Raw genomic sequence first — 13,041 nt, 5'->3', positions numbered from 1 at the left:
GCTTTAGGCTAGCACTAATAGACCGAAGCCAAGCCGGAAACCGAGTTTTTTATGCAAGTACAAGAATACGTACATAGATTATTGCTATGCAGATACGATATCATTTGCTATAACATGCAGCTTTGTGAATTTGGAAATGTAAAATGGCGTTTCTGCAATTTGTACCATGTAGGACGGGCAATATAATAACAAGCTGCCTTGCCGCAATGCATTTATTTATTTATCATTCACTTTGCTGAGAGACAGTGGACACATTGTGTGCCTATCTCGAAAACAATGCAGGATCATTCCGTTCTTGGCATTACACAGTACACACCAACAAAACCGCCAGTGTTAGAGAGACATGAAATCAATTTAAGCATGATGGACGGGAAATGATAGCGACTAGCAACTACTTAAGGTTTTTATCCCGTTGGGATTTTAAATGCTGTTTTAACCTCATGCAAGGAGCAGGTACATGTATCCCAGTACTGCAGAATATACCAATGCGGTAAAGATGTCATCTATCCAATTTTGCAAAGCTGGGACAGCCTTCCCTGATCAGATGACGTTTGCCGGTTTGTTGCAAGCCATTTCTGACCTTACAATTTTTTCCTAACCTAAAACTTATGTTCGCTGGGACACTTAATAAAAGGTTTGCACTGATGCCTCAATTTGTTAAATGCATCACTGTAAAATGGAAGTTGATAACCAGCTAGTCCAGAGTCAGCAGTTGGGCAGTAACTGTCGCTACCAATATAAGACCAGCGATTATATTGGTAAGGGAACCTTCGGTATCGTCTATGCCGCCAGTATTGTGGATCGAGGTAATTTTACCGGCGAGGGAACTGTAGCGGTCAAGGTGGTCCACTTGGATAAAGAGCGTGAAGGGCTTTTGACCAGTTTGAGCGACAGCTGGACATCACTGCGCCACCGCTGGAAGAAGTTGATCGAATTTAAACATGAACATCTCATTGCGTACCATAAAATATCCATTAGCCAGGCGGCTGGTGGAGTATTCGTGGAGTTCTTAATGGATTATTGCAGTGGTGCGTCATACTAACAAATACCGATTTCTATTTTCTTTTCTAATATGTTGAATGATAATGCAGTCAACTAAAGCCCGTGAAATGCAGTAAAATTATTCATTAATTAGTTAACCTAATTATTAATTAATTAATTAGTCGACCTCGTTTTATTTGCTGTCAATAAATTCGTATAAAAATGTTAGGTTTGTTGTTTTATTATTATTATCATTTTAAAATATTCAAAATAATTTAAACGGTTCTTTTTCATTTCAGTGGAACAAACCCTTATTAGCATAAGATTTACTCAACCATTAACGTTTTAAACGGAAACTAAAAACTTGCTGCATAGATGGATTCAAAACAGAAGCAACATTTTCCATTGTTGCTCCAGGTGGCGACTTAAATCTGCTTTTAAATGATCTCCAAAAGAAACCAACAAGTATGCTAGATCGGGAACGATTTCTGGATAAGGCGACCATCGTCTGCTACGCATTACAAATAGCAGATGGTCTAGAATTTCTCCACCAGAACAGGTTTATTCACGGTGATCTGAAGTCGAGAAACGTTTTAATCAAACATCAGAGCAACTGCCTTCGTCATAAGACTTTATTGTTGGCGGATTTGGATGATCTGGTGCAGATCCAGCAGAGTATCACCGTGTCCAGTGATATCAGCAACCTACGTGGCAGCATCCGCTATATGTCGCCCGAAATGCTAAGAAAATTTGCCGGGGAACTGAGTGAGGCTCCGGGACGAAGGACCGATGTCTGGAGCTTAGGATGTGTAATTCATGACCTTGTAGATTGTTGTTTTAACGTGGAGGAAAAATTGCTATTTAACCCGATAACTGCTGAATGTTTTACTTTAAAGAAAAACACTCCAGATAGTCAGTTTGTGATGAAGATTATCGAAGGATTTGTTCCATACATCGACGAATGCATTCCGAAGCTGTTTGCTGACCTCATTCGTCGGTGCCATGTTCTGGATTCTCGCTTCCGTTTAACGGCTACCGAGTGTAAAAACTCTTTACTGGAAATATCCGAAAATCTAACGCTCAGGCAGGATTGTTCAGAAGGTCACCTTCCGGCTTGTTCTTGTGGAAGAGCGTCTATGTTTGTAAAAGCTGCGGATATTGAGAAAGACTATGTCCTTTGCGTTCACCGGTTCTACGCATCCGATGTACGGGAGCGTGATTACGAGTCCGTCGCTCATTTAGAAATGCAGCTGTTTAAGCCACGATTGAATGCCTTATCTGAGCTACCCATGGCGACCCATTCGCATGGTTTTGAATATGTTCCATCGACGATATTATGTGTTGATGGTCAAGTGATTTTTCAAGCCAGAAAGATTTCCGAATCCCGAGGAAATAGCCCGATGGCGTTTATGGGATATAGTTTGCGGGAACGCGTGTGGCGGCAGCTGTTGACTGATTTTAAAGTGCACAGATGGACAACGCCGCCAATTGTGGTAGGGAAGAATATTTATTATTGGACCTGCAGCAAAAATAAACCGTGCCGGCATTTGCGGGTAGCGACCGTCGCCGACGATAGAATCCAGCTGACAAGTTCTTTTGATAATTTTGTAAACAAGTAAGCAACCTAAACGGTTTTTTTCTCGACTACAACTATAAACAAATCGTATTACAAGCAGAAAGTGCACACTTGTCTAGCAGCTGGTCTATCTGTTTGAGCTGTGCTGAAAACCTGAGTACGTAAAGATAACAAATTCCTGGTCAACATTAAAATTAATATTACGGCAAAATCAACAATTACGCATTACATTCATCTGCATGGCTAGTCGAATGCTGAATAAAAATTCTTGCAAGGTCTATGTCGAATGTTGAAAAAATTAGTTTTGTATGCTGCTACATTTTGTGATTTTTACAATCCATATTATTGTTTTTATTGTGTTTTTCCTTGTTTTCTTATTATCGTGTTTTTCTCTATTTCGTGTACTCGTATTTATATTAAGTCTCGTGATGTTTCTAATTTTAAAAAGATATGGAGATACTGAAGATATGAAGCATATGGTGGCGATGAGCGTAATGTAGTGGCCGTTGTTCTAACAGCACTTGGGCTGGTGCCAGTTTTGGTCCCTTAACTTAAAGTTTACTATCGCTTCCTGTAATTTTTTTCCCGCTGGAACAACATAAAACACTTCCGGTATTACTGCAATTACAGAAACACAGAAGTCTGGTTAGCCGCTGCCGGTCACGGCAATATCCTGCTCTTCCTGGAAATGCAGCAGTGGCCGGCTACGGAAACCGTAGGCGGTGTACGTATAAACGCGGATACCGGCAAATGGGAATACATTGCCAGTATGCCCGATCTGCGCCCTCGATGCCATTTTGCCAGCGTCGTGCTGGATGACCATCTGTAGATCTTTGGCGGAGCGGATTCCGATCGAGCGATCCTCAGCTCGTGCATACGGATGCGGATTAGTGATTGCTCCTGGCAGCCAATCTGTGATCTGCGACAACCTCGTACACGCCACGGAACGTTCGTTTTTGAGGGGCACATTTATATTTTTGGTGGTCCCGTCCCCGTTGGGTCAAGTATAAGACGTAACCTCTCGCAAACCATGGAAGTGTACGATACCGACACAGACGAGTGGACGGAGGTCGCTCTGTCCAGCACGGATGCGAGAGTGTTCGATAAACTAGGATTTGTAGTAGAATACACAGACATCCACTGCCAGGAACACCCCAGGGGTCCGTACAGTACCACCTGCCTGTATATACAGTACCACCTGCCTATAATTAACTTTTTAATTACTTTTAATTAAATTAAACAATAGAGTACAGTAATTTACATTAATTTCATTAACTTACGTAATTCATTAGTGGAAACAATGGTTAATTTTCATTTTTCTAATTAACGAGTTAAAAAATACGAGTATAAATGAAAAAATGCGGCGAGTACAGTAATTTTAATGAAAAATTTGCACTCTTTTATCCTTGTCACCAAAAACATGAAAGATGAACCCCGTACCACTTCCGCAATGGATCATATGCAATAACAATGTTCGCTACATGCAACAATTTTATCCCAGAGTAACATCCCCGTGCCACGCATACAACATTTAACCCCGGTACCGCTCGCATAACTAAAACAACAAATCATCCCTGTCACCACGCGCACAACAAAAAACACATGACATGACCACAACCGATGCATTAACAAATAGCAATGATGAATCCGCATATCCACGCTCCGACCCACGTATGTACCTGCAAATATACGAGTATTATGTACACATAATAAATACAAGTGTGAACAATATTTCTTTAAAGTACATTGCACTACAGCTTGCGTCTGCCACCACGGTTCTTGTTCGGGTGCATATCCACAATCGGACGCTGCACAACGCATCCATTCGGTGCGACAAAGCCACCCAACAGTTGAGGCGCTGGCTGCTGAACAGGACCGACAGCGACATCACGTCCACGCTCCCGCATAAATGCCATATCAGAACTGTGTCCTCCCAGCGCATCCAGCCATGGGGTTGCACTTCGTGGCGCTAAAATACATAAAATCACAGTTATACAGATAAATGTTTGCTAAGTACTGTAGTTGTGTAGTATGTACCAGGAGCTGTTTGGGCAAGTGCGGAAGCCGGCAGGCTCGGATTCACTCCATTAGGACGTCCCAAGCAAATGCGCTTGGCGCCACCCGTGCCACGACGACGAACTAAACAAAGTCCAAAATTTAACGTTATGTACGAGCACACACCATTACAAGAATTGAAAATACAGTACCTGGTTGAACAGAGCGTGCTGGGGATGGACTCGGTGACTGCGCACAGGCTGGTGAAGCTGGTCGTGTACTGTGGGATCCACGCATTCCACGTGGTGCTCGACCACGCCGTCCTCCACGTGAGCATACAGCAGTACCTGGTTGAACAGAGCGTGCTGGGGATGGACTCGGTGACTGCGCACGGGCTGGTGGAGCGTGCGTGTTCAAGTGTTTAAGAGTCAAATAAATTCCGGAACCAAACGACGTTCTTTTTCCGCATTTTAATAGATAACCTTATACATAGGCAGAGAATATTGCTGCTTTTTCGGCATATGCTTCAAACATTTTCGAGGGTTTTTACACACATGCAATTTCCTCTTAGCAAAAGCATACAGCATTTTATCATTGAATTGCAGTCTTTTGGGGTATTCAAACTTATTTACAATTTCACGTAACGTAAGACCGCGACAAGAGTAATAAAGAAAAAATACAGAGAAGAGACCACAAAGTTTAGACTGAGGATGTTGGAGTTGGATCCGATTCTCCTGATAATGTCCATTGGTAGCCGGAAAATTTTCCGAGATAAATTTGTCAAACTCCATGCCGTAAAATAAAGAAGACTTACCAAAAGAATCAAAGAAAACGACATTTTACTGTTCTTAGCAAATATAGCTAGCCAGTGCTGTCCGGGTTCCGCGTGCTTGTCCGAGTTCACAATCAGTGCGAGCGGAAATTTTGGACTGGACACGGTTGGTAGCGTGTCTCGTGAGAACACTCCGAGGAATATTCTCTGAAGACAGCTATCGTGCTGCACGATATCTAGAAGCTTGATATTATTCATGTTTAAGCACGTTTGTATGGGCAATAAACGTTCCGTCGTGCGTCAATTTCTACGAGGGCGTTCTTATTGAAATAGACCAATACGGAAAGAGTGGCAGTCGTTTGAGCCGAAAAAGATAAGGACAATCCTAGAACTCCTTTTTCGTAGGATTTATGCACGTGTGGTCTCCAATATCAGGTTCAAGGTTAAAACCGAAAATTGCATAACCTTTGGCCCAATCTTTTTGATCAAACGCCAGTGTTGAGTTCTTGTAAATCATACCATTTGTTTCCAAGAGACTCAGGTACCCGTCGCGTGTGTTTGTAGCTGAAACCTCTAAGGCTTTCCCAGGAAACGGTTCGGAATTGACATAAGTGATAATCTGGCTCAGTTCATAGGGCTGAAAATTATACGGGTTGCGAGTTAAGTTTCCTCCAACGGCCTCCGACAAAACTAGAGCAACGAAAAGTTGCTTAGGGATGACTCCCCGAAATAAGTCGTCGCGAGACCAATGACTGCTTCCAGATGGGATGGTCATCTCGAGAACATGTGATTCCACGTAAGGAATCATTACATTTCGTTTTGAAGCATAATCTCATGAGCCAACAAAAACTCAGGGTCCAGCTTGACTTTGCGCAGTTTAAGCGTTGCCCGTTTTATGACAATTTTCAAATCAAGTGGCGCTTGAGGACAAAGCAACGCAAACTTGTCTTTCGATCGTGCCAATACTAATTTCAAGTCCACTTTAGGTGGAATAAGACGTGATTGGTTCGCTAAGTCACTAGGAAATTTCATAAATAAATGCCATGAATTTCCGCCCTCGATCATGCCACGGCGCGTAAGGAACCCATCATTCAAAACTAGATTGTTTGGATTAGCTGCAGGCAGTGTAATATAATTCACGTCAAAGCTTCCGGCAGTGTCCAAAACAAAACCAGAGCTTAACAGCTGTGTTCGACCTTCAGAGCCAAAATTCAATAGGTTTTCGAAGTAGGATGAGTAATGTGATAAGGAAGGAACAGATGAAACAGTCTCACTGTTTAATAAAAGTTCATGTCCGCTAAATAGGCTACGTGTAAAGTTGTTAACGACGCCCCAGTTCAAATCAGCGGCAGGAGCGGCTCCTGCAGTTGTTAAAACAGTTACATCCAGTAAAATAGTGCTGTTTGCTAGATCTATCATTTCCTCTGGGGTTCCTGAACCTCCCAAGCAATCGTATCCACGTTCAAAGTATTTCCTATTGGATTATAGGAAACATACTTCGCGGATTCGATTGCCGTTTGAGTAGGCGGCAAAGAAAAATGGTCCAATTCCGATTTTAAACACAAAGGTGTATTAGCATCCATTCTCGTGAGAGTTAGCGTAATAATCCCGAAAGCGGAACGCGCATACGCTTCTTCTTGCGCAAACGTTTATGAACTCTTCGTTTTCGGCTACGTCTTTTATGAGAATGCTTCTTCGGTTTGGTAAAGGGAGCTGGCTTGGACTTGCGCGAGCGTCGTCTGCGCTTCTTTATTACGATTCCGTGTAGCTGACCTTTGAGCTTTGATTTTGTGGTCCGGCGTTTCCGGCGCCTTTTTGCCCCGCCCTTTTTGAATATCAGACATCATATTACCGACAGCTTCTCTCGTTCGATTTTGAGCTGAATCTAATAACGTTGTCTTGTTCTGTAGAACATCAGAAACAACGTTTCTACCCAGACGAACCAGATTAGGATAAATAATATTTTTGCTGTCCTAGCAAGGCTGCCAAAAAAATTTCCAAGCGAACCGTATCCGTGCTGCACATGTCCAACCGCGCTGCCATGTTGCGGTGAAAGAAGGTGCACGTAAACTTGCGCAGGAATCGCAAAACTTGAAATCTCATCCATTATTTACGGCGAAAATGTAATTGCAAAACTGAAACACCTTTCTCAAATTCAACAGACTCTCCATCTAAACTGGTGATCGAGACTGAAATGCGATCAAACTGAGTGTTCTCAACGCTGATATATTTCAAAGATGAAGGAACGAATGCGCTTCCGTCTGCAACACTTTTTCGAGATAAAACAGCCAATAGAGAAACGCGTGTTCTGTTAAACACTTGGCTGCGAACCAAGTCGCTAAACACGCACAAGGTGTCACGAGTTATCGATCGGGGTTTTGGACACTGTAAGTAGCACAGTGCTACTTCAAATTCTCGCAGTAGCTGAACATAACTCGGTAAAAGCACAACGAATTCCGACGCCGTGTTTCCAATGCCACTATCAGATGTCAAGGTGATATAGAAATCATCCATTCTTAAATATTCGAAATTGGTATGCAATATGATGCGCTATAGTCGTGTGAGTTTAGCACTGCACACCAAAATCGAATTTTTCAAATTAACTGAAGTCCATACCGCTTAAGTTGACTTAAAGTGATCCATTTGTCGAACTTTTTATTCCAGCCAACAAAACGTATCAAAACTTTGTTGCCTTTCTTAGATAAAACAGCAATTTCAGCAGTCTCTGGTGTATTTTTTGGGACTTTCTGCAGTTCCCAAACGTAAAATCGTCCTTCTAACATTTCACGTTTCAAATCTTCCACTCGGAACATGGTTATGCCATCATGGGCTTCAACAGCTTTAACTTTGTAAATTTCTATTGACCACCCTGGAGTATATCCTTTTTCCATTGCCGTCTTCTTCAAAGACAGACGCACAAAATCTCCTAATTTTGGAATTTCCGTGCTTAGTTTCTTGTGTGCATATTTGATTTTGTCCTTGTAAATGATCTTGTGAAATTCTTCTGCATTTTCAGCCGTTATTTCTGATGGCTTATGGTATCCTAAACTTCTATGTGGGCTGTTGTTGTATGCGTCCACGAGTTTCTGAATTACATCAATCCATCTTTTCGTTCGATTATGCGTAAAATAACGGAACAATCTAGTCGATAAGGTGCGATTCAGACGTTCAACTTGGCCAGCTTTAATTTCTGCATTATTAGTAGAGAAATGAAGAATTTGATGCTGATTTAACAAAGACTTGACATCAGTATTATAAAATTCGGTTCCCAGATCGGTTTGGAATTTTTTTGGAAACGGTCCACAACGATTAAATATTACTTGTAAAGCATCACGTACTTCAGAGGCAGTCTTCCGCTTAATCGGTTCCACCCATGCATACCGAGTAAAACAATCTTCCACGACTAACAAAAAATTATACCCATCATTAACAGATACATACGCACTGTAGTCTATTAAGTCCGCTTGGAACTGTTCGTTAGGACCGGAAACAACAAAATTGAGACGAGGAAAGTGTTTGCGAACTGGTTTATGTAGCGTGTAGGCCGGCTGTTTGCGCAGGAACTCTTTCACGGTGTCCGTCGACAATTTTATATTGCTCTGCTTGCTGGCCTCTCGGTGCAATGCTTGTATTCCACCGTAACCACCCGGCGACGCCACGTCAAAATAAATTCTTCTCAGCAAGTTTTCCATGAATAATCTTTAGCAGACGCTTATCAACCCCTTGGGAATAGTGCCATCTAGAAACTGCTTTCGAATTTGGGATCTCCACACAGTTAATGACTTATAGAACATTATGCAGTCGCAGACTTGAACAGATTTCCCGGTATACTGTTCCACAACAAGAATAAACAACTCACGCAGTAATCGCTTGTCAACGGAGTTTGCAATTTCATAGAAGTGAGCAGACTTATAGCAATGATCGTCGACACGATTGCCACAAGTATGCTGATCGTCGATACGATAACATCCGCGGCAACACATACGTTCGCTTTTCAAAAACTGACAATTGATGAGAAAGCTGAACAGATATTTAAACGCAGCAGTGCATCTCTTAAAAATGATTTGTTTATCGCAACAGACATCCAGACGCTGATCGCAAGCGACACACAACCCCGTAATCAACTCGTATTTTAATTTCCCATAATTGTTCGATTTCAGAGACGACATGATTACAAGCGTACAGTGTTAGACAAGAACAATGAAATTTAGCAGCTATTCATGCACAAAATATTCTTCCCCATCAACGTCCTCAGTCAGCATTGCAGGATTGAAACGTTCAAGCAACTGATTTACAACTTCAAATTCAAGTGAGCCGATACTAGGAAAAGGGATACCATGATAACCAAGCGGATACGTCACAAAATCACGACCAATAGCACGACTGGTAAACGTACAGCCTATACGGCGAACAAGAGGCACTGTCTGTATTGTCAAGTTATCTGTATTCTTTTGAATGTTATACTTTCGCATGCAGTAACTTGGGACGGCCCTGTCCCGAACATCATAGACTTCAGAACACCAATGTTGACCCGTTCCTTCAACCCGTCAGACTTAGGAATCCCTTTACACTTTATACGCTGTTCTCCACTGCTGAGGAGCTGACAGTAGGTTTTCTTTGCCAGTGCAGCCCACTCCACGAAATGCTCACCGCCGAGGTCATCGGACAAATCGCCTAGTAGATCGCCTGTAGGAGGATCTGGCTCGCCCGGGGTGCTCACGAACATCACGGAATCCGTGTCACAGTAGAGCAAACGATCACCAACAAGCCGTAAAGCTTTAAGGAGTTTGAGTTGGCCGTACTCGGTGGTAAATTTACCAATGTACGGATTTGTTCGCTTGTTAGGCGCAACCTGTGCACAAATTTGAAATGATAACTCAATCGGGAATGCTAATAAAAACCCTTTGCACATTTCATACCCATGCGGCTTTCTCTTCGTACGTCACATCGATACACTTTCCATCGTTGACCATACGAATGTCGTTGGTAATATAACGACTGTTGAAAACGATGTCCTTCATTTCCTTGTACGTTCGGCAGTACGTATTTTGGCGGTACACGGCTTTCATAACAAATCTATTAAGAAATATGAATTAAGAAATGTTTAACATTCTTAATTCACATTTCTTACCTTCCCCAGACTTGGTTGACAAACGTTTTAGCTGCCGCGCGCATCCCCGGATTGTTGGTAACTTCGTCGGGGGTGAAAATAATTCCCAAAACTTCTTCATATTTCCTGCAGAACTCTTGCTTCTGTTCATCAGTGATAACATGTGCGGGAAAGTCACTTGTAACTATTTTCGTACGAATGAGATCCAAAATAAATTTGGCAAATACGCCGCCGGTTTTGCTTTCCGGGTTATATTTACTGCTGTTAGGAAAATGGTGAATCTCAAAACGCGACGAATGATGTAGCCGTCTTCAACTGCCTGCTCCAGAAGCGGTGTAGTCCAAGCCCCTTCGAATGCCCGTTGTCGATAATCATGGGTGCACGGCTTTGCGATGTTCAATTCTTCAGAACACGTACGACATAATGTGTACACCGTACGACCATCAGCCAATCGGAGCGGGAGAGTAGGTATGAATAAATCATACGGTGGCCATACTTCGCAATACACAACTCCAAACCAATCTTTAATGTTAAAAGGCTCGCCCGGTTTGTGGAAGTTAGTGAATCGGATCTCAGGATGGCCAACAGGATACTGGTCGAAGACCATAATGGACGGATACAGTGAAATAAAATCCAAGACTTTTCCTTTGGATCCTTCAGGATTTCTTTGTACATGCAAAAAATGTCTGTCCGACCTCCAAACAAGTAGTCACGCACATTTAAACGCGGTCGGAAATTCGGCTCTGCTACGATCTCGCCAGCTTTCAGCTTTTCATCGTACTCGCACTCCCAAATTGTTGTCAATATTACAGGAACGTCCGCGTATGGATCCGTAACAGTGCGAGCAAAGTTATTAAGGTATGCTTCGCTTTGCGCGACTTCTTCACGAAGTGTGCCAAAGGTCTTCATTCTCACCGTGTTAACTTTCTTCGGGTTTGGAAAGCATTTGGGGCATCCATGCCAGAAACAACCGTAGAACTGGTAGGCTGTTCTTGTTGCAGCGCACCACCCGTCGACAGGTATCCTTCCGAAATACTTCTCACCTTCCGCAGACCTAACTGTTTGGATCGGCTCGTCGAGCCGACGAGCACGGTCGGAAATCCAAAGTAGCGCTTTCGTGCTTTGATTCTGGGTACTTCCGTATCCGCCTGGTGGTGGTATACCAATGGTATCAGCCTGAAGGTAGTGCACTTGAAACGCTTTGATCACAGCAGACGGACTTGTAGGTTCATCAAATGGATCCAGACCCGGAAACTGCTTCTCGAATGAAGCTCGCGTAATTTTGCAGCACTCGCGGAGAACCAGAACATCATTGACGCAATACTTCTCACATTCATCCATCAGGTTGTAGGTGTCACCATGAATTTCTTTGGCTTCATTGTACCAGGCCTCGAACTCTTGTTTCTTCTTGGCAGACATACGCTCCATGTCGAAATACTGCTTATCTGCAAAAATTCGATTTTGGTAGGCAGTACTGTATTGGATACCTACGAAAAACTCTGATGCAGACCAAATTCGAATTTTTTGTACCTGGTATCCAGCCAACATAATTTTCGTTTTCAGGAATGTTGAAGGTGTACGGAAAAACCCTTTTAGCACTAGATGACTTATTCCCAGGTCTTTGGGAGCTCGGCTAAGGACCGCGGCATGAATGATAACGTATCCACAAACCGTGCGTTGATTCCTGGAATTTTGACGAGTGTTAAACTAGCACCATCTTGAATCTTTGTAACATAATGTCCTTGACTTTCGAGGGATTTCAGTATAAAGTAGTTGTCGTATTTCCGCCCGTTGTGCGATAGGAATGTACACTGACGTGTGTTTTTGAAAATCCAACTTAACATATCATCCGCACAGGCACGGCCACGGAAACGCATAACAAACGAATCGTCGTCAAGGCACATCAAGGCCGCCATGTTCGGATAGTGGTAACGACTGCTATCCAATCCGGCCTCAAAATCAAAACAAATTTCTTGCTTGTAAATTTCGATGGCTTTCTTGCCATGGCAGTTTCATCAATTGAAGCACTTGATCCACTTTCACTTGCACTTTCACTCAGGCGCTGTTCTTCAATGGACGATGTCGTTGAACTGGATCCTTCGAGTGTGCTATCGGTCTCCGATGATTCTTGTTCCTCGTCGGTGTCATCGTCGGAACCATCGTCAGAATCCAAAATGATTGCTTTGGCAACTTTTTTCTTTGGCTTTACCTTCTTGGCCTTTTCCCCAGAAAGAATGTAACAGAGGTGCCCAGTTGGTACAAATTCTTTGCAGTTCGTACACAGGTGGGTGTAACATTGATGTGGATCAGAACACAGGTTGCTGTTTGGATTGCTGACGTAACCCTTACAATCTTTACAACGGCGCCAGACTTCACATACCGTCCGTGTACCAGTTCTGTAACCATTCTTCGTCTTGTGATTCTCGAAGCATCGAATGGATCGAAACGATCGACAGCAGTCACCACAAAAGCGTCCATCCGGTTCCAAAGGACTATATTTACTGACACATCCAATCTGAGTGCACATATGACAGACGCCAAAGCATCGATGCCTGCGCTTATCACTGTAAAAGCTACCGCAGATATCGCAACGGCCAGTAAATCCCA

At 42.9% G+C, this 13,041-nt stretch overlaps 1 protein-coding gene and 1 long non-coding RNA gene across 2 annotated transcripts; one reads left to right on the top strand and one right to left on the bottom strand.

Annotated features, from left to right (window-relative positions):
- Positions 1-436: 436 nt before the first annotated feature.
- On the top strand, positions 437-3,386 carry LOC129592930 (uncharacterized). The gene is made up of 3 exons (XM_055489086.1): positions 437-1,028; positions 1,399-2,596; positions 3,188-3,386. The coding sequence occupies exons 1-3, from the start codon at positions 662-664 to the stop codon at positions 3,384-3,386; spliced, it is 1,764 nt and encodes a 587-aa protein (XP_055345061.1). The 5' UTR covers positions 437-661.
- Positions 3,387-4,151: 765 nt separating this feature from the next.
- LOC129592970 (uncharacterized) lies at positions 4,152-4,898 on the bottom strand. The gene is made up of 4 exons (XR_008691028.1): positions 4,765-4,898; positions 4,595-4,696; positions 4,303-4,526; positions 4,152-4,236 (listed from the first exon to the last, which is right to left on the bottom strand). It is a non-coding gene; the product is annotated as an uncharacterized LOC129592970 (long non-coding RNA).
- Between the last annotated feature and the right edge of the window lie 8,143 nt (positions 4,899-13,041).

The sequence above is a fragment of the Paramacrobiotus metropolitanus genome, unplaced genomic scaffold (assembly GCF_019649055.1).
Source record: "Paramacrobiotus metropolitanus isolate TYO unplaced genomic scaffold, Prichtersi_v1.0 Parri_scaffold0000057, whole genome shotgun sequence".
In the NCBI taxonomy this organism is placed as follows: Eukaryota; Metazoa; Tardigrada; class Eutardigrada; order Parachela; family Macrobiotidae; genus Paramacrobiotus; species Paramacrobiotus metropolitanus.
This window is presented reverse-complemented; position numbering and strand designations above follow the sequence as displayed.

Coding starts and splice junctions, on each gene's coding strand:
- LOC129592930 (XM_055489086.1), top strand. CDS start 662: ATGCATCACTGTAAAATGGAAGTTGATAACCAGCTAGTCCAGAGTCAG. Junction 1,029..1,398: donor CTTAATGGATTATTGCAGTG/GTGCGTCATACT, acceptor TTGTTGCTCCAG/GTGGCGACTTAAATCTGCTT. Junction 2,597..3,187: donor TTTGATAATTTTGTAAACAA/GTAAGCAACCTA, acceptor CTGCAATTACAG/AAACACAGAAGTCTGGTTAG.